This window comes from Chiloscyllium punctatum, chromosome 7 (assembly GCF_047496795.1).
Source record: "Chiloscyllium punctatum isolate Juve2018m chromosome 7, sChiPun1.3, whole genome shotgun sequence".
Taxonomy (NCBI): Eukaryota; Metazoa; Chordata; class Chondrichthyes; order Orectolobiformes; family Hemiscylliidae; genus Chiloscyllium; species Chiloscyllium punctatum.
This window is the reverse complement of record NC_092745.1, coordinates 123,375,963-123,402,296: the sequence shown is the minus strand read 5'-3', so window position 1 is coordinate 123,402,296 and position 26,334 is coordinate 123,375,963. Positions and strand designations below refer to the sequence as shown.

The 26,334-nt window shown below is 56.7% G+C and overlaps 1 protein-coding gene across 6 annotated transcripts in view; it reads right to left on the bottom strand.

Annotated features, from left to right (window-relative positions):
• The window catches only part of nexn (nexilin (F actin binding protein)), a 107,923-nt gene that overhangs the window by 42,514 nt on the left and 39,075 nt on the right, over nucleotides 1-26,334 (bottom strand). For all 6 annotated transcript variants that reach the window (XM_072574777.1, XM_072574776.1, XM_072574774.1 and 3 more), the window contains one exon: nucleotides 14,951-15,039. In XM_072574777.1, coding sequence (XP_072430878.1) covers nucleotides 14,951-14,977 — 27 coding nt within the window. In that variant the 5' untranslated portion in view covers nucleotides 14,978-15,039. The remainder of the gene's footprint in view (nucleotides 1-14,950; nucleotides 15,040-26,334) is intronic.

The window sequence follows — 26,334 nt, the reverse complement described above, 5'->3', positions numbered from 1 at the left end:
TCTACTGGTGTTCGTTCGACTGCTTTTTCCCAAGCTATGCTGCACGTTATTAACCTCACACTGACTTGGATCTGTGTACTATTGAGTAGCAACACCCAACAGATTTGAATCTCAAAAGCTCTACAAAATGATCTCAGGCATAAATAAGAATATGTTGAACTAATACTGACATGTTCTATTGTCATAAGAGTTTTGGTTTCAATTCCAAGTTTAAAGTGACATGGTAAAACCCTCCAGTAAACTAGCACCAACCAACTCACCTGCAATAATATACCCTTACAGAACATTACAGTGCAGAACAGGCCCTTCAGCCCTCGATCAGTGGAACCAATCTGAAGCCTATCTACCCTCCACTATTCCATTCTCATCCATATGTTTATCCAATGACAACTTAAATGCCTTTAAGTTTTCTATCCACACATATGGGCTTTAACAGAAAAAAAACTACAATTTGCATCGAGTGATAATTATGTCCTCATTATAAATTATAACTCCACATTAACAAACACCCAGAATTGCGCATATCATAGGGGTGCAAGGTTCTGAGAAAATCTGAAATATAAACTGAAATTCTAAAAGTACTCCAGAGGCTGGGGAACGCCTATGGAGAGAGAAACAGAGCCGATGTTTCAGATCCATAATCTGCACTCTTTAGATTTAGGTTTTACTATCATGTGTACTCAGGAGTACAGTGAAAAGTGTCTAAAGTTGCCACATATGTCTCCACATTAGTTACAAAGTACCTCGGTACAAAATCGTAGTTACAGAAGTAGAAAAATAAAGAAATAAGTTAAAAAGTTCAGCACCGCAGTCTACTTAGTATAAAAGGGTAAAAATAAAGAAACAAGTTAAAATGTCAAATATTACAGTCCTTTCTTAATCCATAGGCCAAAAGACGCTCCAAGCTGGGCTTCCCCAAGAGAGCTCGCTCTCGACTGCACTGGGAATACTTGCACCTGCCCTGGGGTAACACCCACTTCCCCCAGCTCAGCAGCCGCCTTCATTGCTGACCACTGGTCACTGTTGCTGACCTCCATCAGGCACACCAGGCTTTGGTCTGACCGCTGACCATAGTTGTTGCCAGTTCTGATGAAGGGTCCCAGTTTCTCACTACACAAATGTTGCCAGATCAGGCTGAGTATTTACAATAATTCCCTTTTCCATTTGAACAAAAGTGACTCACTCACCGTCTCCTCACAGCATCATTCTACCCCCCCCCACCATCTCCACAGCCCCATTCCCTCTCCCCATAGCCTCATTCTCCCCGCACACAGTGCCATTCTCCCCCCACTCAGCCCCATTCTCCCCCCTCCCCCACAGCCTCATTCCCTCTCCCCATGGCTTCATTCACCTCCTCCCCCCCCCAACAGCCCCATTCTCCCCACCTCCCACAGCCCCATTCTCCCCCCCCCACCACAACCTCATCCTCTCCCGCCTCACAGCCCCATTCTTCCTCCCTCCCCCCACCTCCCCACAGTCCCATTCCCTCCCCCCACTGCCTCATTCTCCCCCCCACAGCCTCATCCTCCCCCCTCTCGGCCTCATTCACCCCCCCACCCCCCCCCCCCCCCACAGCCCCATTCTCCCCCCCAATACAGCCCCATTCTCCCCAACCCCCACACCCCCTTTCCCTCCCCCCACAGCCCCATTCTCCCCCCAACCACAGCCTCATTCCCTCCCCACAGCCCATTCTCTCTCCCCACACAGCCCCATTCCCTCCCCCCACACAGCCCCATTCCCTCCCTCCACACAGCCCCATTCTCCCCCCACAGCCCCATTCTCCCCCAAACCACAGCCTCATTCCCTCCCCACAGCCCATTCTCTCCCCACACAGCCCCATTCCCTCCCCCCACACAGCCCCATTCCCTCCCCCCACACAGCCCCATTCCCTCCCCCCACACAGCCCCATTCCCTCCCCCCACACAGCCCCATTCTCCCCCACACTCCATTCTCCCCCCCCGCTCCATTCTCCCCCCACTGCCCCATTCCCCCCCCTCAATGCCCCCATTCTCCCCCCCACTGCCCCATTCTCCCCCCCACTGCCCCATTCTCCCCCCCCACAGCCCCATTCTCCCCATACTCCACACCCCACATGCCCTTTCCCTCCCCACACAGCCCCATTCTCCCCCCAACCACAGCCTCATTCCCTCCCCACAGCCCATTCTCTCCCCCCACACAGCCCCATTCCCTCCCACCACACAGCCCCTTTCCCTCCCCCCACTGCTCCATTCTCCCCCCCACTGCCCCATTCTCTCCCCCCCATAGAGCCTCATTCTCCCCACACTTGCCACACCCCACACACCCTTTCCCTCCCCCCACAGCCCCATTCTCCCCCCACAGCCCCATTCTCCCCCCAACCACAGCCTCATTCCCTCCCCACAGCCCATTCTCCCCCCACACAGCCCCATTCCCTCCCCCCACACAGCCCCATTCTCCCCCCACACAGCCCCATTCCCTCCCCCCACACAGCCCCATTCTATCCCCCCCCCACAGCCCCATTCTATCCCCCCCTCAGCCCCATTCTATCCCCCCCACAGCCCCATTCTATCCCCCCCTCAGCCCCATTCTATCCCCCCCTCAGCCCCATTCTATCCCCCCACTGCCCCATTCTATCCCCCCACTGCCCCATTCTATCCCCCCACTGCCCCATTCTATCCCCCCCACAGCCCCATTCTATCCCCCCACTGCCCCATTCTACCCCCACTGCCCCATTCTCCCCCCCCCCACAGCCCCATTCTCCCCCCCCCCACTGCCCCATTCTATCCCCCCCCCCACAGCCCCATTCTATCCCCCCCTCAGCCCCATTCTATCCCCCCCACAGCCCCATTCTATCCCCCCCCATTCTATCCCCCCCTCAGCCCCATTCTATCCCCCCCACAGCCGGATTCTATCCCCCCCCATTCTATCCCCCCCCACAGCCCCATTCTATCCCCCTCGACAGCCCCAATTCTATCCCCCCACAGCCCCATTCTATCCCCCCCACAGCCCCATTCTATCCCCCCCATTCTATCCCCTCCCACAGCCCCATTCTATCCCCCCCCCACAGCTCCATTCTATCCCCCCCATTCTATCCCCCTCCCACAGCCCCATTCTATCCCCACCCACAGCCCCATTCTATCCCCCCACAGCCCCATTCTATCCCCCCATTCTATCCCCACCCACAGCCCCATTCTATCCCCCCCACAGCCCCCATTCTATCCCCCCCCATTCTATCCCCACCCACAGCCCCATTCTATCCCCCCACAGCCCCATTCTATCCCCCCCCATTCTATCCCCACCCACAGCCCCATTCTATCCCCCCACAGCCCCATTCTATCCCCCCCATTCTATCCCCCCCCCCCTCAGCCCCATTCTATCCCCCCCCTCAGCCCCATTCTATCCCCCCCACAGCCCCATTCTATCCCCCCCATTCTATCCCCTCCCACAGCCCCCATTCTATCCCCCCCACAGCCCCATTCTATCCCCCCACAGCCCCATTCTATCCCCCCCACAGCCCCATTCTATCCCCCCCACAGCCCCATTCTATCCCCCCCCATTCTATCCCCTCCCACAGCCCCATTCTATCCCCCCCCCCACAGCTCCATTCTATCCCCCCCCCATTCTATCCCCACCCACAGCCCCATTCTATCCCCCCACAGCCCCATTCTATCCCCCCACAGCCCCATTCTATCCCCCCATTCTATCCCCTCCCACAGCCCCATTCTATCCCCCCCCACAGCCCCATTCTATCCCCCCCCCACAGCCCCATTCTATCCCCCCACAGCCCCATTCTATCCCCCCCCATTCTATCCCCCTCCCACAGCCCCCATTCTATCCCCCCCACAGCCCCATTCTCCCCACCCCCCCACACGCCCTTTCCTTCCCCCTCCTCCCCACAGCCCCGTTCTCCCCCCACCGCAGCCCCTTTCCCTCCCCGCCACTGCCCCCATTCCCTCCCCGCACAGCCCCTTTCCCTCCCTCCCCACTGCCCCATTCTCCCCCCCGACTGCCCCATTCTCCCCCCCCACTGCCCCATTCTCCCCCCCCACCACTGCCCCATTCTCCCCCCCCCCACCACTGCCCCATTCTCCCCCCCCCACTGCCCCATTCTCCCCCCCCCACCACTGCCCCATTCTCCCTCCCACTGCCCCATTCTCCCCCCCCGACTGCCTCATTCTCCCCCCTCGACTGCCCCATTCTCCCCCCCCACTGACCCATTCTCCCCCCCGACTGCCCCATTCTCCCCCCCCCCACCGACTGCCCCCATTCTCCCCCCCCCCGACTGCCCCATTCTCCCCCCCCCCCCGACTGCCCCATTCTCCCCCCCCGACTGCCCCATTCTCCCCCCGACTGCCCCATTCTCCCCCCCGACTGCCCCATTCTCCCCCCCCCACCGACTGCCCCATTCTCTCCCCCCCGACTGCCCCATTCTCCCCCCGACTGCCCCATTCTCCCCCCCCCCCGACTGCCCCATTCTCCCCCCGACTGCCCCATTCTCCCCCCCGACTGCCCCATTCTCCCCCCCCAGCCACATTCTCCCCCCCCCCCACAGCCCCATTCTCCCTCCCCACAGCCCCATTCTCCCCTCACCACTGCCCCCAATCTCCCCCCGACTGCCCCATTCTCCCCCCCGCCCCATTCTCCACACCACCGCTGCCCCAATCTCCCCCCAACTGCCCCATTCTCCCCCCCACTGCCCCATTCTCCCCCCCACTGCCCCATTCTCCCCCCCACTGCCCCATTCTCCCCCCCACTGCCCCATTCTCCCCCCCACTGCCCCATTCTCCCCCCCACTGCCCCATTCTCCCCCCCAATGTCCCATTCTCCCCTCCCCACTGTCCCATTCTCCCCTCCCCACTGCCCCATTCTCCCCCTCCCCACTGCCCCATTCTCCCCTCCCCACTGCCCCATTCTCCCCCCTCCACTGCCCCATTCTCCCCCCCACAGCCCCATTCTCCCCCCGAATGCCCCATTCTCCCCCCAACTGCCCCATTCCCCCCCCACACTGCCCCATTCTCCCCCCCCCCCACAGCCCCATACTCCCCCCCCCCCCACTGCCCCATTCTCCCCCCCGACTGCCCCTTTCTCCCCCCCCACAGCCCCATTCCCCCCACCGACTGCCCCATTCTCCCCCCCGACTGCCCCATTCTCCCCCCCCCACAGCCCCATTCTCCCCCCCCAACTGCCCCATTCTACCCCCAACTGCCCCATTCTCCCCCTCACTGCCCCATTCTCCCCCCCCCCCACTGCCCCATTCTCCCCCCTGACTGCCCCATTCTCCCCCCCTGCACAGCCCCATTCTCCCCCCCCGACTGCCCCATTTACTCCCCCCCCCCACAGCCCCAATCTCCCCCCCCACTGCCCCCATTCTCCACCCCCACTGCCCCATTCTCCCCCCCCCACTGCCCCATTCTCCCCCATCCACTGCCCCATTCTCCCCCATCCACTGCCCCATTCTCCCCCCCCCACAGCCCCCATTCTCCCCCCCGACTGCCCCATTCTCCCCACCCCCACAGCCCCATTCTCCCCCCCCCACTGCCCCAATCCCCCCCCCGACTGCCCCCATTCTCCCCCCGACTGCCCCATTCTCCCCCCCGACTGTCCCATTCTCCCCCCCACAGCCCCATTCACCCCCCCCCCACTGCCCCATTCTATCCCCCCACTGCCCCATTCTATCCCCCCACTGCCCCATTCTATCCCCCCCACAGCCCCATTCTATCCCCCCACTGCCCCATTCTATCCCCCAACACAGCCCCATTCCCTCCCCCCACAGAGCTCCATTCTCCCACCACAGCCCCTTTCTCTCCCCCCACTGCTCCATTCTCCCCCCCCACTGCCCCATTCTCCCCCCCCACAGCCCCATTCTCCCCCCCCACTGCCCCCATTCTATCCCCCCCCCACAGCCCCATTCTATCCCCCCCTCAGCCCCATTCTATCCCCCCACAGCCCCATTCTATCCCCCCCATTCTATCCCCCCCTCAGCCCCATTCTATCCCCCCACAGCCGGATTCTATCCCCCCCATTCTATCCCCCCCCCACAGCCCCATTCTATCCCCCTCACAGCCCCATTCTATCCCCCCACAGCCCCATTCTATCCCCCCACAGCCCCATTCTATCCCCCCCATTCTATCCCCTCCCACAGCCCCATTCTATCCCCCCCCCCACAGCTCCATTCTATCCCCCCCATTCTATCCCCTCCCACAGCCCCATTCTATCCCCACCCACAGCCCCATTCTATCCCCCCACAGCCCCATTCTATCCCCCCATTCTATCCCCACCCACAGCCCCATTCTATCCCCCACAGCCCCATTCTATCCCCCCCATTCTATCCCCACCCACAGCCCCATTCTATCCCCCCACAGCCCCATTCTATCCCCCCCCATTCTATCCCCACCCCACAGCCCCATTCTATCCCCCCACAGCCCCATTCTATCCCCCCCCATTCTATCCCCCCCCCACAGCCCCATTCTATCCCCCCCTCAGCCCCATTCTATCCCCCCACAGCCCCATTCTATCCCCCCCATTCTATCCCCTCCCACAGCCCCATTCTATCCCCCCACAGCCCCCATTCTATCCCCCCACAGCCCCATTCTATCCCCCCACAGCCCCATTCTATCCCCCCCATTCTATCCCCTCCCACAGCCCCATTCTATCCCCCCCCCACAGCTCCATTCTATCCCCCCCATTCTATCCCCACCCACAGCCCCATTCTATCCCCCCACAGCCCCATTCTATCCCCCCACAGCCCCATTCTATCCCCCCATTCTATCCCCTCCCACAGCCCCATTCTATCCCCCCCCACAGCCCCATTCTATCCCCCCCCCACAGCCCCATTCTATCCCCCCACAGCCCCATTCTATCCCCCCCCATTCTATCCCCTCCCACAGCCCCATTCTATCCCCCCCACAGCCCCATTCTCCCCACCCCCCCACACGCCCTTTCCTTCCCCCTCCTCCCACAGCCCCGTTCTCCCCCCACCGCAGCCCCTTTCCCTCCCCGCCACTGCCCCATTCCCTCCCCGCACAGCCCCTTTCCCTCCCTCCCCACTGCCCCATTCTCCCCCCCCGACTGCCCCATTCTCCCCCCCCACTGCCCCATTCTCCCCCCCCCACCACTGCCCCATTCTCCCCCCCCCACCACTGCCCCATTCTCCCCCCCCCACTGCCCCATTCTCCCCCCCCCACCACTGCCCCATTCTCCCTCCCACTGCCCCATTCTCCCCCCCCGACTGCCTCATTCTCCCCCTCGACTGCCCCATTCTCCCCCCCCACTGACCCATTCTCCCCCCCGACTGCCCCATTCTCCCCCCCCCACCGACTGCCCCATTCTCCCCCCCCCGACTGCCCCATTCTCCCCCCCCCCCCGACTGCCCCATTCTCCCCCCCGACTGCCCCATTCTCCCCCCGACTGCCCCATTCTCCCCCCGACTGCCCCATTCTCCCCCCCCCACCGACTGCCCCATTCTCTCCCCCCCGACTGCCCCATTCTCCCCCCGACTGCCCCATTCTCCCCCCCCCCCCCGACTGCCCCATTCTCCCCCCGACTGCCCCATTCTCCCCCCGACTGCCCCATTCTCCCCCCCCAGCCACATTCTCCCCCCCCCCCACAGCCCCATTCTCCCTCCCCACAGCCCCATTCTCCCCTCACCACTGCCCCAATCTCCCCCCGACTGCCCCATTCTCCCCCCCGCCCCATTCTCCACACCACCGCTGCCCCAATCTCCCCCCAACTGCCCCATTCTCCCCCCCACTGCCCCATTCTCCCCCCCACTGCCCCATTCTCCCCCCCCACTGCCCCATTCTCCCCCCCACTGCCCCATTCTCCCCCCCACTGCCCCATTCTCCCCCCCAATGTCCCATTCTCCCCTCCCCCACTGCCCCATTCTCCCCTCCCCACTGCCCCATTCTCCCCTCCCCACTGCCCCATTCTCCCCCCTCCACTGCCCCATTCTCCCCCCCACAGCCCCATTCTCCCCCCGAATGCCCCATTCTCCCCCCAACTGCCCCATTCCCCCCCCAACTGCCCCCATTCTCCCCCCCCCCCCACAGCCCCATACTCCCCCCCCCCCCCCACTGCCCCATTCTCCCCCCCGACTGCCCCTTTCTCCCCCCCCACAGCCCCATTCCCCCCACCGACTGCCCCATTCTCCCCCCCCGACTGCCCCATTCTCCCCCCCCACAGCCCCATTCTCCCCCCCCAACTGCCCCATTCTACCCCCAACTGCCCCATTCTCCCCCCTCACTGCCCCCATTCTCCCCCCCCCCACTGCCCCATTCTCCCCCCTGACTGCCCCATTCTCCCCCCTGCACAGCCCCATTCTCCCCCCCGACTGCCCCATTTACTCCCCCCCCCCACAGCCCCCAATCTCCCCCCCACTGCCCCATTCTCCACCCCCACTGCCCCATTCTCCCCCCCCCACTGCCCCATTCTCCCCCCCCCCACTGCCCCATTCTCCCCCCCCCCCCACTGCCCCATTCTCCCCCATCCACTGCCCCATTCTCCCCCATCCACTGCCCCATTCTCCCCCCCCACAGCCCCATTCTCCCCCCCGACTGCCCCATTCTCCCCACCCCCACAGCCCCATTCTCCCCCCCCACTGCCCCAATCCCCCCCCCGACTGCCCCATTCTCCCCCCCGACTGCCCCATTCTCCCCCCCGACTGTCCCATTCTCCCCCCCACAGCCCCATTCACCCCCCCCCCACTGCCCCATTCTCCCCCCCACAGCCCCATTCTCCCCCCCCCACTGCCCCATTCTCCCCCCCCACTGCCCCATTCTCCCCCCCCACTGCCCCATTCTCCCCCCCCACTGCCCCATTCTCCCCCCAACTGCCCCATTCTCCCCCCCAATGTCCCATTCTCCCCTCCCCACTGCCCCATTCTCCCCTCCCCACTGCCCCATTCTCCCCTCCCCACTGCCCCATTCTCCCCTCCCCACTGCCCCATTCTCCCCCCTCCACTGCCCCATTCTCCCCCCCACAGCCCCATTCTCCCCCCGAATGCCCCATTCTCCCCCCAACTGCCCCATTCCCCCCCCAACTGCCCCATTCTCCCCCCCCCCCCCCACTGCCCCATTCTCCCCCCCGACTGCCCCTTTCTCCCCCCCCACAGCCCCATTCCCCCCACCGACTGCCCCATTCTCCCCCCCGACTGCCCCATTCTCCCCCCCCACAGCCCCATTCCCCCCCGACTGCCCCATTCTCCCCCGACTGCCCCATTCTCCCCCCCCCACAGCCCCATTCTCCCCCCCCAACTGCCCCATTCTACCCCCAACTGCCCCATTCTCCCCCTCACTGCCCCATTCTCCCCCCCCCACTGCCCCATTCTCCCCCCTGACTGCCCCATTCTCCCCCCTGCACAGCCCCATTCTCCCCCCCGACTGCCCCATTTACTCCCCCCCCCCCACAGCCCCAATCTCCCCCCCACCACTGCCCCAATCTCCCCCCGACTGCCCCATTCTCCACCCCCACTGCCCCATTCTCCCCCCCCCCACTGCCCCATTCTCCCCCATCCACTGCCCCATTCTCCCCCCGCGACTGCCCCATTCTCCCCCCCGACTGCCCCATTCTCCCCACCCCCACAGCCCCATTCTCCCCCCCCACTGCCCCAATCCCCCCCCCGACTGCCCCATTCTCCCCCCCGACTGCCCCATTCTCCCCCCCGACTGCCCCATTCTCCCCCCCGACTGTCCCATTCTCCCCCCCACAGCCCCATTCACCCCCCCACCACTGCCCCATTCTCCCCCCCACAGCCCCATTCTCCCCCCCCACTGCCCCATTCTCCCCCCCGACTGCCCCATTCTCCCCCCCGACTGTCCCATTCTCCCCCCCACAGCCCCATTCACCCCCCCACCACTGCCCCATTCTCCCCCCCACAGCCCCATTCTCCCCCCCCACTGCCCCATTCTCCCCCCCCACTGCCCCATTCTCCCCCCCCACTGCCCCCATTCTCCCCCCCCACTGCCCCATTCTCCCCCTCACTGCCCAATTCTCTCTCCCCCCCACTTCCCCATTCCCTACCCCCACTGCCCCTTTCCCTACTCCAACTGCCCCATTCTTCCCCCCACCACTGCCCCATTCCCTCCCCCCACTGCCCCTTTCCCTCCCCCCCACTGCCCCATTCTCCCACCACTGCCCCATTCTCCCCCCCACTGCCCGTTTCCCTTCCCCCACTGCCCCATTCTCCCCCCACACTGCCCAATTCTCCCCCCCCAGTGCCTTTCCCTCCCCCCACTGCCCCATTCTCCCTCCCACACACTGCCCCATTCTCCCCCCCCACTGCCCCATTCTCCCTCCCACTGCCCCATTCTACCCCCCCCACTGCTCCATTCTACCCCCCACCACAGCCTCATTCCCTCCCCCCATACAGCCCAATTCTCTCCCCTCACAGCTCCATTCTTCCCCCCATCACAGCCCCATTCACCCCCCTCACAGCTCCATTCACCCCCCCCTCACAATCCATTCACCCCCCCTCACAGCCCCATTCACCCCCCCTCACAGCCCCATTCACACCTCCCCTCACTGCCCCATTCAGCCCCTCCGACAGCCCCATAGAGGATTATAAAATAATGAGCGGGATAGATAGGGTAAATAGACAAAGTCTTCCTTGGGGGTGGGGGAGTCCAGAACTAGAGGGTATAGTTTAGGATGAGGCGAAAGTTATAAAAGAGACCTAAGGGGCAACTTTTTCACGCAGAGAGTGGTACGTGTATGGAATGAGCTGCCAGAGGATGTGGTGGAGGCTGGTTCAATTGCAACATTTAAGAGGCATTTGAATGGGGGTATGAATAGGAAGGGTTTGGAGGGATATGGGCCGGGTGCTGGCAGGTGGGACAACATTAGGTTGGGATACCTGGTCGGCATGGATAAGTTAGACCGAAAGGTCTGTTTCCATGCTGTACATCTCTTATGACTGACAACCCCACTCTCCCTCTTCCTCATCTTCCATTGCCCAGACTTGCTCCTTCCCCACCTTGAAGGTCCCTTTCCTTTTCCTCCTTACCCCTTGGAACCCTCTTCTTCCCTCTTCACTTACCTGCTTCCCATTCCCATTCTTCCCCCGCCCCAAAATCCCCTTTTTCCACCCTAATGATCCTCGAACATTCCACTTTCCCCTCCCCAGCCATTACCACGTACCCCACCATACCCTCCCCAGTCAAGGCTAACAACAAATTCAGCACAGCCCCTTCCTACTTCTCAGTACCTCAGGGGACTGCATCCATCCTCCACCCTAGAGTATTTTCACTCACTACCCCCTGAGGTGGCCTCATGGGAGGGAGAGAAAGCGAGGACTGCACATGCTGGAGATTAGAGTTGAGAGTGTGGTGTTGGAAAAGCACAGCAGGTCAGGCAGCATCCGAGGAACAGGGGAGTCAACGTTTCAGGCAGAAGCCTTTCATCAGGAATGAGGCTTGTGGGCCGGGGGATGGGGTGCTGAGAGATAAATGGGAGGGAGTGGGTGGGGCTTTGGGGGGAGAAAGTAGCTGGGAATGTGATAGGTAGATGAAGGCGGGAGGTGGGAAGGCTGGAGAGGAAGGTGGAGCAGATAGAGGAGAAGGAAGATGGATAGGTAGGACCATTCAAGAGTGCAGTGTTGCGTTGGAAGGTTGGGACTGGGATAAGGTGGGGGGAGGTGCAATGAAGAAACTGGTAAAATCCACATTGATCCTGTCCGGTTGGAGGGTCCCAAGGCAGAAGATGAGCCATTCTTCCTCCAGGCGTCGGTGGTTAGGATTTGGCAATGGAGGAGGCCCTGGACCTGCATGTCCTTGATGGAGTGGGAGGGGGAGTTGAAGTGTTCAGCCACAGGGCGGTGGGGTTGGTGGCTAAGGGTGTTCCAGCGATGTTCTCTGAAACGATCCGCAAGTAGACATCCTGTCTCCACAATGTGGAGGAGGCCACATCAGGTGCAATAGATACAGTAGATGAGGTGTTTCAATGTCTGTCGGATGTGGAAGGATCCTTTGGGGCCTTGGATGGAGGTGAGGGTGGGGGAGGTGGGGGAGGAGTGGGTGCAGGATTTGCAGTGGCAGAGGAAGGTGCCAGGAGGGGAGGGTGGGTTTGGGATGGGGGATGCGTGGATCTGACAAGGGAGTCATGGAGTGAATGGTCTCCCCGAAACGCAGATTGGGGTGGGGAGGGAAAGATATCCCTAGTGATGGGGTATGTTTGTAGGTGGCAGAAATGGCGGAGGATGATGCAATGTATCTCAAGGTTGGTGGGGTGGAAGGTGAGGAGCAGGGGAGTTGTTGCGATTGGAGGATGGGGTTCAAGTGCGGGAAATGGAGGAAATGTGCTGGAGGGCATCGTTGACCATGTGGGAGGGGAAATTATGATCTTTGAAGGAAGAGGCCATCTGGGATGTTCCATGGTGGAACTGGTCCCCTTCGGAGCAGATGTAGCAGAAGCGGAGGATTTGGGAATACAAGAGGCAGAGTGAGAAGAGGAGTAGTCCCGATAGTTGTGGGAGTCGGTGGGTTTGTGGTAGATATCTGTGTTTGGTTGGTCTCCGGAAATGGAGATGGAGAGGTCTAGGAACGGGAGGGTGATGTCTGAGATGGTCCAGGTGAACTTGAGGTCGAGGTAGAAGGTGTTGGTAAAGTTGACGAACTGTTCAACTCCTCATGGGAGCATGAGATACAATGAAGGTGGGAAATGGTGCCAGCGTAGCTGCAGAAGATAGACTCTTCCACGTACCCGACGAAGAGGCAGGCATAGCTGGGGCCCATGCAGGTGCGCATCGCTACCCCTTTGGTTTGGAGGAAGTGGGAGGATTCGAAGGAGAAGTTGTTAAGGGTGAGGACCAATTCTCCAGTCGAATGAGAGTGTCAGTGGAAGGGTACTGGGTTGGGTCAAGTGAGAGGAAGAAGTGGAGGGCTTGGAAGCCTTCGTAATGGCGGATAGATGTGTACAGATGTGGGAGGGGGAGCGTCGCTATGTGAGTCTAAGTCACCACTGCACCCCACACCCTCCATTCCACCCTAACCCCCACCCCCCCTCTATCAAATTCATGGAGCCTGACAATTAGCACCATCTTCATCCCAGCCCACACCTCCTCCCTCTAGTTGGCCCTGGTGATGGGCTTAACACTCAATTCATTCGTCCTGTCAGTGGCAAATCATCTCAAAATACATCACACTCCTCTTCGGTCAGTATGAGACATTGTTGAGATGAAATAATGTAACCTCATTCACCTTCATTCCAAAATTAAACCAACAACCCATAAATATGCATCACCTACAGATCATAAGTGACTGCACTGTCATCACTCACTTTGCATCAGATTTGTAAACCCCTCTCGATCTCTTCAATTCTCCAGAATTGAAACTGGCACTGCCCTTGGAAGTTGCCATAAAGAAACCTCATATCAGCCCACACCTGGTCATCCAGATATTCCACCTTTATATTGAGGGTGAAACCCTAGAAAATACTGAGTCCTTCCCTCTCTCAAATAGGTTGCTAGTGACTGGGAGGACCAACATGACAGCAAAGATCTCCAGAAGACAATGGAAGTTCTTGTGTTCTCCTCACACTCCTGGGCTGTGTATCGGTGGCACATGAAGATGCTGGAGCAACTCCAGCAGCAGTACCTCGGCTGCATTCAGTGGAAGGAAAACTCTAATGCCCTTCATGAGGACATCTCCACAAGCATTCAGGCAAAACACCTGGGGAAATAAAACCCCACAATGACAACAGATTGGACCCAGATGGTTGAGACTCATTGTCCCAACTCCCAAATGGCCAGTTTTCCAAGGTAGGGGAAGGTGGAAGGTGGGGGCAAAGACACTCAAGACCCTCTGTGAAGCATGTCAGAATTGAGATTGATGATTGAGAGAAGTTTGCTACTGGTCTTTCAGAATGAAGAAAAGCTGTCCGTTGTGCTACTTCACACTTGGGTTCCAATGTGTTAATGATGAGACATGGGGGCGGCAGAGAAGGGAAAATAAAGGAAGCAAATTCACACATTCCGGACCACGCCATCGCATAGGACCTCCTGCCCCATACGTCCACACAGGAGGAGGATCAATCTGTTCATCACAACATAACCGAAATCCACAAGCTCCTCCAGCACAGGTCTCCTCAAGTTGTTCTTGGGAGTGAGTCTGGATGATAATGGGATATTTCCCTCTTCACCCTCTCATCCTACATAACAGCAACGCACCGAGTATCATTATCTTGTGAAATATTACTTCATTCACACACCAAATGTCCTCAGTAGAGCATATGGTTAGGCTAGGATTAGAAAGCCTAAACCATTTGCAGAATAAGGCAGGTGTGCTTCAAACCCTGAACAGGCTCTTATCATTAGAATACTAAATAATTTAAGGATTAGTGAGGGAAATTAATAATACCAGACTGTGTTGCATGATTTATGTCCATACAACTTCAAGTGGCCTGTATTTTTATCAGTGTCTTCTTGTGATTTATGGTTGAACATTGTGTTGGTCTGACTGAGGGATGTTGGTTGGCAATGCCAATTGGGACCCTACTGGATGCCAACAGTATCATTTCTCTTTCTCTACAGCCCATATTCCTTTTGAAGAGGAGAGGGTGCCTCCTACTGTACTAGTGCGGTATTGCTTCTATCCATGTCGGGCACCTTCCCAGAATCACAGAACTATTATGGTATAAAAGGGAGCTATTCGATCCGTCATGTCCGTATCAGCTCTGCGACAGAAGTCCCACCTTTTCCTGTTATATCTTCCAACACATGCCCCTAAAATTACAGCTGAATTAAAGGATGGATCTGTGGCTCAGTGACAAACATGTTCCTTAAATTCCAGGTTAACGCCTTTACTCAGTGGATGGATTGGCAAACATTCATGCAGATGCAGCCACGTTCAAGGCCATATATCACTGTATAACTTCAATCCCACTAGGATTTCGGAAGAAATTTACTTAATTCTTTTTGAGCAGGAGATACAAACCCTGACCACCGAAGAGTTTAGCTGACATGCTGCCTTTCTGGACTCACCTTGGCTTTCTGTGCCACGTCAGTCATGGTCGCTCCTGGCTCTTACGGGATCTGACTTCAGTTTAATTGCTTTCAGCCACGTTCCTCGCCTAAATAGAAATCAAAATTACTCCATTACCCTTCAGCACTTGTTCCCATTGTAACCATCCACCTAAAGCCCCAGAATACAGGAGGTTAGAGGCCACACTACTGGATGAGTCATCTCAAAGATGGCATGAGGTCAAGTTCCCTGTGGCTCTGAAAATTCAAGCTCAAGTTTCCAAAACCTAGAAATAAAAGCTGCCTGAGTGACCATGAAGTGGTGAAAAATTTGACTGGCTCACTATCCTTGGAACAAGGCAACCTGCCATCCTTAGGCAAACATGAGGACTGCAGATGCTGGAGATTAGACTCAAGATTAGAGTGTTGCTGGAAAGCACAGTAGCTCAGGCAGCAACCAAGAAGCAGGAAAATCAACATTTCGGGCCGGAGCACTTCATCAGGAATGAGGTTGGAAGCTTCAGAGATGGATTGACCACCTGTCAATCTTCCTTCCCAACACTCCGCTCCACCGTCCTCTCTGACCTATCATCTTTACCCCCACCCCCATCCACCTATTGCACTCTCCCCAGCCCCACCCCCTCCCATTTATCTCTTCACCCGAACCCTCCAGCCTCAATCCTGATGAAGGGCTTTTGCCCAAAACGTCAATTTTCCTGCTCCTCTGACGCTACCTGACGTGCTGTGCTTTTCCAGCCACTCTGATCTTGAACGTGCCATCCTTACCTGGTCCGGCCTACAGCTGACTCCATACCTACATCAACATAACTGGCTGTTAGCTAACATGGCCAAGCAAACTCACTCTCACTTGTGACAAACAAATGGCTCAAAAAGAAACCACCTTCTCAGCATTATGAGGAAGTAGCAGTAAACAGCAACGTGGATCAGTGACTCACAATATTCAAGAATCGATAAGTAACTTAGGCTGTCCTGAAGCTATCGGGGCAAAGGTCAAAGCCAATTGGAATAACAGTTGATTACATGAATTGATTTTCTCAATGTCTTGCGTTTTAACATTATAAACACTGGGCTCATTTTTAAAAATCACACTTTTGTACTAGAAGTGATTCGTGACGTGTCTCATCATTGACCGTCAATCATGAACTGGACCAAATGTTTCCAGTGACAGAACTTATCTGCCATGCCTCTATATTTGCGTCTGTCACTGTTCTGTCCCAGTTTTTCTCTGCCCCTCAGTCTTTCCCTCTCTAAGTCTGTAGCTTTGTCTCTCCATTTCTCTTTCTGCCTCTTCTTACCAATCCAACAGATGCAAGACATTGTTAACAGCATTTCTTAGTGTGGTGATTGTAACTAGGTCAGGCAGATGGAGCTCATAGAATATGTGTTCCCTGATTGGGGCTGTTAACCTGGTCCAATCAGAGAGCCCTGGCTGATAGATAAAAACAGGTGTGTCAGAGGTTCTGCTCACTCTGAGAGTTGCATCTCTGTGTGTGTGCGTACTCTCCTCCTTGACTGAGAGGAAGGGGACTGTCCCTGGACCAGCTGCCCCACATCGAGAGAGCTCTGAGAGGAAGGAGGACTTTGAGTCCTGGGCCTACCTTTGGAGCTGCAGCCTGGGCCTCACCCAGGTCAAGGGAGTGTTGCTGCTGACCTGGGGCCCACTCCCACTGCTGGTCTCTGGGACCCCCCCCCCCGACCTGCCTCAGCTGTTACTGCTTGGGGCCTGCCTCACTGCTGCTGCCTGGGACTCGCCTTAGGCCTCTCCCAGGACAGTTGCTGCTGTAAGAGGCCCACCTCCACCGCTGCTGCCTGGGACTAGCCTTGGGGACCCTCCCCAACAGGTCTGCCCCCACTGCTGTGACCAGGGGCCTGCCTGGGACTCGCCTTGGGACCCTCCCAGGACCTCCACCACCACTGCCTGGGACTCGCCTTGGGCTGCTCCCCACAACCTCCACCACTGCTATGACCGGAGGCCTACCTGGGACTTGCTTTTGGACCCTCCCAAGACCACCACTGCTGCGACCTGAGGCCCACCTCCACCGCTGCTGAATGGGAGTAAATTTTGGGGCTGCCTGGGACTTGCCTTGGGGACACCCCCCCCCCCCCAACAGGCCTGCCCCCACCGCTGCAACCAAAGGCCTACCTGGGACTCACTCTGGTGCTGCCTGGGAATTGCCTGAGGCCTGCCTCCACCTTTGTTGTTGAGGCCTGCCTCCACCGCTGCTGCTGCCTGGGGACCCTACTGGACTCTTGTCACGCCTGTGGCAGACAGCAAAGCATGGCGAGCCCGAGGGTCACAGGGCCCAGCCGCACCTACGCCAGGGTAGCTGCTGCCTTAGGCTTGGCTGCTCCAACCCCGGCTGCAACTACAACCCCCTTCAGGCCCCTGACTAAATGCCTGGGGGTCAAGGCCTATCCCCACCCCAACATGACCATCGAGGCCTGCAGCAATGCCATGGCTAGTGTGGTCGGCCCACTGGGCATTATCGCTGCGGCCAGGATGTACGGGAAGGCTGTCTTTTTCCCAAAGACCAGGCAGGCGGTCCACCTGGCCGTGGAGAGGGGCCTCACTGTGGGCGTGACACACTTGCCCATCGACCCTCTGGAGGTTACGGCCCAACCGCTCCTGCTTCGTCTTGAGGACCCTGCCTCTGGCACGTATACTCCTTCCAACGCCAGGTGTTTATTTGCCTGACCCAGGAGGAGGTCACTGAGGGCTCGTTTACCCTCCTCCACATGGGTGCAGCCTACCGCGTCTTGTGGACAGCGTGCAGTGCCACCTGTGCAGCAAGGTGGGGCACATAAGAAAAAACTGCCCCACCCAGAAGGCTGCCCAGCTCCTACCAATGGCTGAGGTTGGTGCCGCCGCACCCACTCCCCCTCTCCCAAAGTCAATACCGCAAGCCCCAGCAGTGAGGGCTAAGCCAGAGGCTTCCAATGCTTCAGCCTCTGGCGGGGAGGGGGGTGAGCGTCCAGCCGGACGGAAGGTGCCCAAGAAGATCCAATGCGCCAGGCCCGCCCACCGGGAGACCACTCTATCACCTTCCCCTACAACTAGCCCATCCTGCCCCGCCCCAGCACGACAATGGCCGTGCCAGCATCACCCCGGCGCAGGAACACTGACCCCCACACCCGTACCTGATCCTGACCCTGCTGCACCCACTGACCCCACACCCAACCCCTGCCCCATTACAGAAACCCCTGGGGCTTCAACACCTGCTCCTGGCCCGGGGGCCCCTGAGCCTGAGCCCAGCCACACCCTGGCACTAACCTGGGGGGAACCACCACTGCCTCACCTCCTGCAGCAACTGTGTCTCTGGGCCCCGGAGAGGGAATTGGGCCCCTGCCCCACCCACCATCACCTGATAATACAGGGGTGGGGCATGAAGTTACATGGCTGACCCTCGCCATGCCCCCTGCCTTCCCCCCAGCCAATAGTATTCTGGGAAAGGCTGGGGGGAGGGACCTCAGGCCCCATGCCCACCAAGGCGGGCGGGGAGGGGAAGGCCCATAAATCCCACCCCCCCTACCCCGTCTCGGTGGGGAAGAGTGCCGGCCCTTGGAGGGGTGAGACACTCCAGCAGCGCGCCAGCGGTGCTGTCTCCCTCCAGGGGATGAGCCTATGGTGTCTCCTGCTTGTCCCGCACTGCAGCCTGACCTGCCCAAACCTGCAGGGGCTACAGCCATAACTCCTCCGGCCCCTGGGGAGGACTTTAAAAACCACATGGGCCGTGGTGCAGGTGACAACGGTGAACTGCCCGCTGGGTCTTCGAGCGGTGGAGGGGAGGAAAGTGTTATCCTCGCTCCTCCCTCCCAGACTGTGCTTTTTCCGGGGGCCTTGGCCCTGGGGGAGGACCTTTTCCCCAAGGAGTCAGGCGTCCCAGTGTCGGGAGGGGAGCGGGGCCCCGTGCCTCTGCCGCCTGACGACCCGAACTCGGGGCATTCCGGGAAGGGGTGTGCTGAGGAAGGTACTGCCGGTGACCCTGGGGATGGGGTCGCCGTGGGTTTGAGGCCGGTTGGCGGTGCTGAACCAGCCCCCACTCTCTCGGTGGGGGAGGGGTCGGTGACCGAGGGTAACTTCCCGGAGGAGGGTTTGGGATCGGTGGTGGACGCTGGGGACAACGCGGAGTCTGTCTCCAGCGACATTTTTGAGTCCCAGGTGCCCCCCACCGATCTCACCATCGAGGAACTCCGGGAGTGTGTTGAGGGAACTTGGAGTCGCTGGGATAGAGCCCAACTGGTGCTCGACCGCTGGAGCTCCTTCGAGAGTGTCTACTGGTCGGCCCACGCTGCTCGCCAGGTGCCTGGGCTCGACGTGAACGAGCAAAAGGCGAGTCAGGAACTTCCTGGGGGCACTCCTGGTGAGGGTGATGGAAAAATAAGCACTACCGCAGTTAGGTGGTAGTGTGGGAGTTTCTTAAAAAAAGAAAAAAAACAGGTGTCTGAGGTTCTGTTCACTCAGAGCTGGTTCTGAGGGAGCTCTATTAGCTTCAAGGATTCTCCATGTGTAAATAAAGAGATGGGATACTGGCCTCTGTGGAGTTATTTCACCCAGAAAGAATGTGACTAAAGCTAAATGACTAAGCTACCTGAGGAGATAACTGCTGAAGTGTTGGCTAAGTTAGGTTTATCCAACCTACAGAATGAAAGGCGAGGGGAAACCAGCGTGTTCGGTCCAGAGGAGTTGAGACCCAAACCAGCAGAAAAGCAATGTTTTATTATCAGCAGGCCATCAGACCTGGAAAGAAATCCAAAGTTGTTTTAGGACAGCTAGAAAAAGCCCTGCACATTTCTTTCAGTCAGAAAGGTCAGTCAATCAGTCTGTGATTGTGTGTCTCTAGGAAAGACAGAAAGAATCATACCTCGTGAATATGTCAAAAGTCATCAAAAGGAAATGGTTGCAACCTCTCCAGTTGCATAAAAATTTTAAAGTAAAAGTAGCAATGGTAATTTACTTGGGGATGAGTGTCCGGAAAGGATATTGCTGGGGAAAAGGGCTGAATTATTCTTTGTTGCTGGTTACTGCGAATTTGACTTAGTAGATATTTGGGTAAAAACAATGACTGCAGATGCTGGAAACCTGATTCTGGATTAGTGGTGCTGGAAGAGCGCAGCAGTTTAGGCAGCATCCAAGGAGCAGTAAAATCAACGTTTCGGGCAAAAGCCCTTCATCCGGAAAAGAGGCAGTGAGCCTGAAGTGTGGAGAGATAAGCTAGAGGAGGGTGGGGGTGAGGAGAAAGTAGCATAGAGTACAATAGGTGAGTGGGGGAGGGGATGAAGGTGATGGGTCAGGGGGGAGAGGGTGGAGTGGATAGGTGGAAAAGGAGATAGGCAGGTCGGACAAGTCATGGGGACAGTGCTGAGCAGGAAGTTTGGAACTAGGGTGAGATGGGGGAAGGGGAAATGAGGAAACTGTTGAAGTCCACATTGATGCCCTGGGGTTGAAGTGTTCCAAGGCGGAAGATGAGGCGTTCTTCCTCCAGGCGTCTGGTGGTGAAGGAGCGGCAGTGAAGGAGGCCCAGGACCTCCATGTCCTCGGCAGAGTGGGAGGGGGAGTTGAAATGTTGGGCCACAGGACGGTGTGGTTGATTGGTGCGGGTGTCCTGGAGATGTTCCCTAAAGCGCTCTGCTAGGAGGCGCCCAGTCTCCCCAACGTAGAGGAGACCACATCGGGAGCAACGGATACAATAAATGATATTAGTGGATGTGCAAGTAAAACTTTGATGGATGTGGAAGGCTCCTTTAGGGCCTTGGGTAGTGGTGATGGAGGAGGTGTGGGCGCAGGTTTTGCAGTTCCTGCGGTGGCAGGGGCAGGTGCCAGGATGGGAGGGTGGGTTGTAGGGGGGGCGTGGATCTGACCAGGTAGTCACGGAGGGAACGGTCTTTGCGGAAGGTGGAAACGGGTGGGGCCTTTTTGGAGGTGACGGAAATGTCGGTGGATGATTTGTAGGGTGGTAGGTTGGTAGGGTGGAAGGTGAGCACCAGGGACGTTCTGTCCTTGTTACGGTTGGAGGAATGGTGTCTGAGGGTGGAGGTGTAGGATGTGGATGAGATGCATTGGAGGGCATCATTAACCACGTGGGAAGGGAAATTGTGGTCTCTAAAGAAGGAGGCCATCTGGTGTGTTCTGTGGTGGAACTGGTCCTCCTGGGAGCAGATACGGCGCAGATAATTGTCCTCGTCAGATTTGTGTTTAGTTTATCTTTGCTTTTGTGAAATAAACAGTTTTTGATGTTAAAATACCTTAGCAGCTTCTTGTAAGTGCATTCAGTCACTGACCAGCACAATAGTCAAAGTTAAAACATAAAATGTCTGTTTCACTCTGGGATCTGACTCCTCCAGTTTTACTATCCGCTGGTATCATAAAACTGTTTCCCTAACTTTTACGTCCTTGTTCAGAAGATGGGGAGGCAGTGGAATGGTGGTTTTATCGCTGGACTGTTAATCCAAAGACTCAGATAATGTTCTGGGGATCCAAGTTCAAATCACAGCAATAATTCAACTTTTAAAATCCCAGTTAAGACTCTAATGGCGACCATGAAACCACTGTCCGAAAAACCCATCTGGTTCACTAATGTCCCTCAGGCAGGGAAACTGCCATCTTGACATGGTCTGGCCTACACATGACTCCAGACCCACAGCAATGTGGTTGACTCTTAACTGCCCTCTGGACAATTAGAGATGGGTAATAAATGCTGGCCTAGCATTAAAAAAATGCTGACTGCATTCATTACACAAATGCAATATTGTATTCCCACCCCCATAACCAAATACTCCAGCCAGGTTATTAGATTTCCTACAGGATGGAAATCGGCCATTTGGCGTAACAAGTCCACACCAACCCTATCACCTGATGAAGGAGCGTCGCTCCGAAAGCTAGTGTGCTTCCAATTAAACCTGTTGGACTCTAATCTGGTGTTGTGTGGTTTTTAACTTTGTCCACCCCAGTCCAACACCGGCACCTCCAAATCATGACACCAACCCTCCACAGAGTAACCCATCCAGACCCATTTCCCTCTGACTAATGCACCTAACACTATGGGAAGTTTAGTTTTGACCAATTCACCAAACCTGTACATCTTTGGAGTGTGGGAGGAAACCCACACAGACACAGGGCGAATGTACAAACTCCACATAGACAGTCACCCGAGGCTGGAATTGAGCCCAAGGCTCTGGAGTTGTGAGGCCCCAGTGCTAACCACTGTGTCACCCCAAATCCTAATGTTGATGTTAAAGATATCCTTGTATGAAGTTTGGGAGCAGTACAGGGGGTGAGGAAGGAGAGGTGATGTGGAGTAGATTTGACTCTGAAACCTGCTGTTGTGAGATGTGGAGGATGTGCCCAGTTTCCCCAGCCAGGGTAGGCTGTCATAGATAAGCCTGGATTAGTGGTGCTGGAAGAGCGCAGCAGTTCAGGCAGCATCCGAGGAGCAGCGAAATCAATGTTTCGGGCAAAAGCCCTTCATCAGGAATAAAGGCAGTGAGCCTGAAGCGTGGAGAGATAAGTTAGAGGAGGGTGGGGAGAAAGTAACATAGAGTACAATGGGTGAGTGGGGGAGGGGATGAAGGTGATAGGTCAGGGAGGAGAGGGTGGAGTGGATAGGTGGAAAAGGAGATAGGCAGGTAGGACAAGCCCGGACAAGTCATGGGGACAGTGCTAAGCCGCCCACCTTCCGAGGACCCCTTTGCCCACCTCCAACACACTGCATCCACCTGGACACCCCGCGCTAGCCTATTACCTGCCCTCAACCTCTTCATTTCCAACTGCCGCCAGGACATTAACCGCCAGGACATTAACCGCCTCAACCTGTCGTCCCCCCTCCCCCACTCCAACCTCTCACCCTCACAACACGCAGCCCTCCAATCCCTCTACTCCAATCCCAACCTCACCATCAAGCCAGCGGATAAAGGGGGCGCAGTGGTAGCTGGCGCACTGACCTCTACACCGCTGAAGCCAAACGCGAACTCGAGGACACCTCTTCCTACTGCCCCCTCGAACATGACTCCACTCCCCATCACCAAACTATCATCTCCCAGACCATTCAGAACCTCATCACCTCAGGAGATCTCCCACCCACAGCTTCCAACCTCATAGTCCGGGAACCCCGCACTGCCCGGTTCTACCTCCTTCCCAAGATCCACAAGCCTGACCACCCTGGCCGACCCATTGTCTCAGCATGCTCCTGCTCCACTGAACTCATCTCTACCTACCTCAATACTGTCCTATCCCCCTAGTCCAGGAACTCCCCACATACGTTCGAGACACCACCCACGCCCTCCACCTCCTCCAAGACTTCCATTTCCCTGGCTCCCAACGCCTCATCTTCACCATGGATATCCAATCCCTCTACACCTCCATCCGCCATAACCTCCAAGTCCTCCGTTTTTTCCTCTCCAGACGTCCCCAACAGTACCCTTCCACCGACACTCTCATTCGTTTGGCCGAACTGGTCCTCACCCTTAACAATTTCTCCTTTGAATCCTCCCACTTCCTCCAGACCAAAGGGGTAGCCATGGGCACACATATGGGCCCCAGCTATGCCTGTCTCTTTGTTGGCTACGTAGAGCAGTTGATCTTCCATAATTACACTGGCACCACTCCCCACCTCTTCCTCCGCTACATTGATGACTGCATTGGCGCCACCTCATGCTCCCGTGAGGAGGTTGAGCAATTCATCAACTTCACCAACACATTCCACCCTGACATTAAATTTACCTGGACCATCTCTGACACCTCCCTCCCCTTCCTGGACCAATCCATCTCCATTAATGACGACCGACTAGACACTGACATTTTTTACAAACCCACCGACTCCCACAGCTACCTGGATTACACCTCTTCCCACCCTACCTCTTGCAAAAATGCCATCCTGTATTCCCAATTCCTCCGCCTCCGCCATATCTGCTCCCAGGAGGACCAGTTCCACCACAGAACACACCAGATGGCCTCCTTCTTTAGAGACCGCAATTTCCCTTCCCACGTGGTGAAAGATGCCCTCCAACGCATCTCGTCCACATCCCGCACCTCCGCCCTCAGACCCCACCCCTCCAACCGTAACAAGGACAGAACGCCCCTGGTGCTCACCTTCCACCCTACCAACCTTCACATAAACCAAATCATCCGCCGACATTTCTGCCACATCCAAACAGATCCCACCACCAGGGATATATTTCCCTCCCCACCCCGTTCCGCCTTCCGCAAAGACCGTTCCCTCTGTGACTACCTGGTCAGGTCCACGCCCCCCTACGACCCACCCTCCCATCCTGGCACCTTCCCCTGCCACCGCAGGAACTGTAAAACCTGCGCCCATACCTCCTCCCTCACCTCTATCCAAGGCCCTAAAGGAGCTTTCCACATCCATCAAAGTTTTACTTGCACATCAACTAATATCATTTATTGTATCCATTGCTCCCGGTGCGGTCTCCTCTACATTAGGGAGACTGGGCGCCTCCTAGCAGAGCGCTTTAGGGAACATCTCCAGGATACCCGCACCAATCAACCAAACCGCCCTGTGGCCCAACATTTCAACTCCCCCTCCCACTCTGCCGAGGACATGGAGGTCCTGGGCCTCCTTCACCGCCGCTCCCTCACCACCAGACGCCTGGAGGAAGAACGCCTCATCTTCCTCCTCGGAACACTTCAACCCCAGGACATCAATGTGGACTTCAACAGTTTCCTCATTTCCCCTTCCCCCACCTCACCCTAGTTCCAAACTTCCAGCTCAGCACTGTTCCCATGACTTGTCCGGACTTGTCCTAACTGCCTGTCTCCTTTTCCACCTATCCACTCCACCCTCTCCTCCTTGACCTATCACCTTCATCCCCTCCCCCACTCACCCATTGTACTCTATGCTACTTTCTCCCCACCTCCACCCTCCTCGAGCTTATCTCTCCACGCTTCAGGCTCACTGCCTTTATTCCTGATGAAGGGCGTTTGCACGAAACATCGATTTCACTGCTCCTTGGATGCTGCCTGAACTGCTGTGCTCTTCCAGCAACACTAATCCAGAGTCTGGTTTCCAGCATCTGCAGTTATTGTTTTTACCCCAGAGCTAAGCCTGGTCTTGTCTAGACTCTCAATAACCAAACCATTGCTGTGGTCTTCCTGTAAATTAAAGGCAACAACTTTCACTTCTATATCACTTTTGGACCTAATAAAAACACCCCAAATTGTTCCAGAGGGGCAATTATTCAAGAAAATTTGATGCAAAGCACATAAGGAGTTCTGATGGAAGATCACTGACCTGAACTATTAATTGTATTTCACTCTCCACCATTGCTGCCAGACCTGCTGAATTTTTCCTAAATTTGCGTTTATATTGCAAGCTTTCAGAATCAGCAAGTGATACAGGACAGAGGTAAAAACAATGACTGCAGATGCTGGAAACCAGATTCTGGATTAGTGGTGCTGGAAGAGCGCAGCAGTTCAGGCAGCATCCGAGGAGCAGTAAAATCGACATTTCGGGCAAAAGCCCTTCATCAGGAATAAAGGCAGTGAGCCTGAAGCATGGAGAGATACAGGACAGGTGAACAACATTGTGGTCAGAGAGAGAGAGGCAGACAGACAGACAGAAAGAAAGAGAGAGAGAGAGAGAGAGAGACACACAGCGAGAGAGACAGAGGAAGACAGAGATAGAAACACAGAGTGTGTGTGTGTGTGAGAGAGAGAAAGAGAGACTGTGAGAGACAGACCAGGACACAATACAATATAATACAGCACTAGAAATGGCTCTTCAACCCACCAAGCCTATGCCGATTCCTAGTCCCTATTTAGACATGTTACTTATTGTCCATGCGCGGTATCTATCCCACACTGTGAGTGAGAAACCTCCCATTTCCCAGATAAACACTGAAATAATGTGAAAGCTAAGGAGCAAATCGGAACATGAAGCAAATCTTTTTTGCACAGTACGTGATTTGGATTTGGACTTTGCCTAATCATGTGGTGGAGACCGATTCAGTTTCCTCATTCTCAGATGGGAATTGGGATCCAGATCTGGAGACAATAAATGTGCAGGGCTTTGAGGAAAGACCAGGAGCACAGGAGGAGTTAGGTTGCTCTTGCAGAGAACCAGAACAGGCACGATGGGCCAAATGGCTACATACTATAGCGTAACCAGCCCTTGAGTCTGGACCGTTGGAGGATTCTGGAGCTTCAGAGATGGAATGCTGGAGTTTTAGCTGAAAACACAGCTGCTAACAATGGGGTAGAGGGTATCCTGAATGTGCAACAAGTCAGGATTAGAGGAATGTAGAGATTTCAAAGGACTAGATGAGGTTACGGATTGGGAAGGATTTGGAACATGCTTGAGAATTTTAAATTCTGGGTGTTGCTGGTCAGGGAACCAATATTGATTAGTAAATATAGCAGGAAGTGATAATAG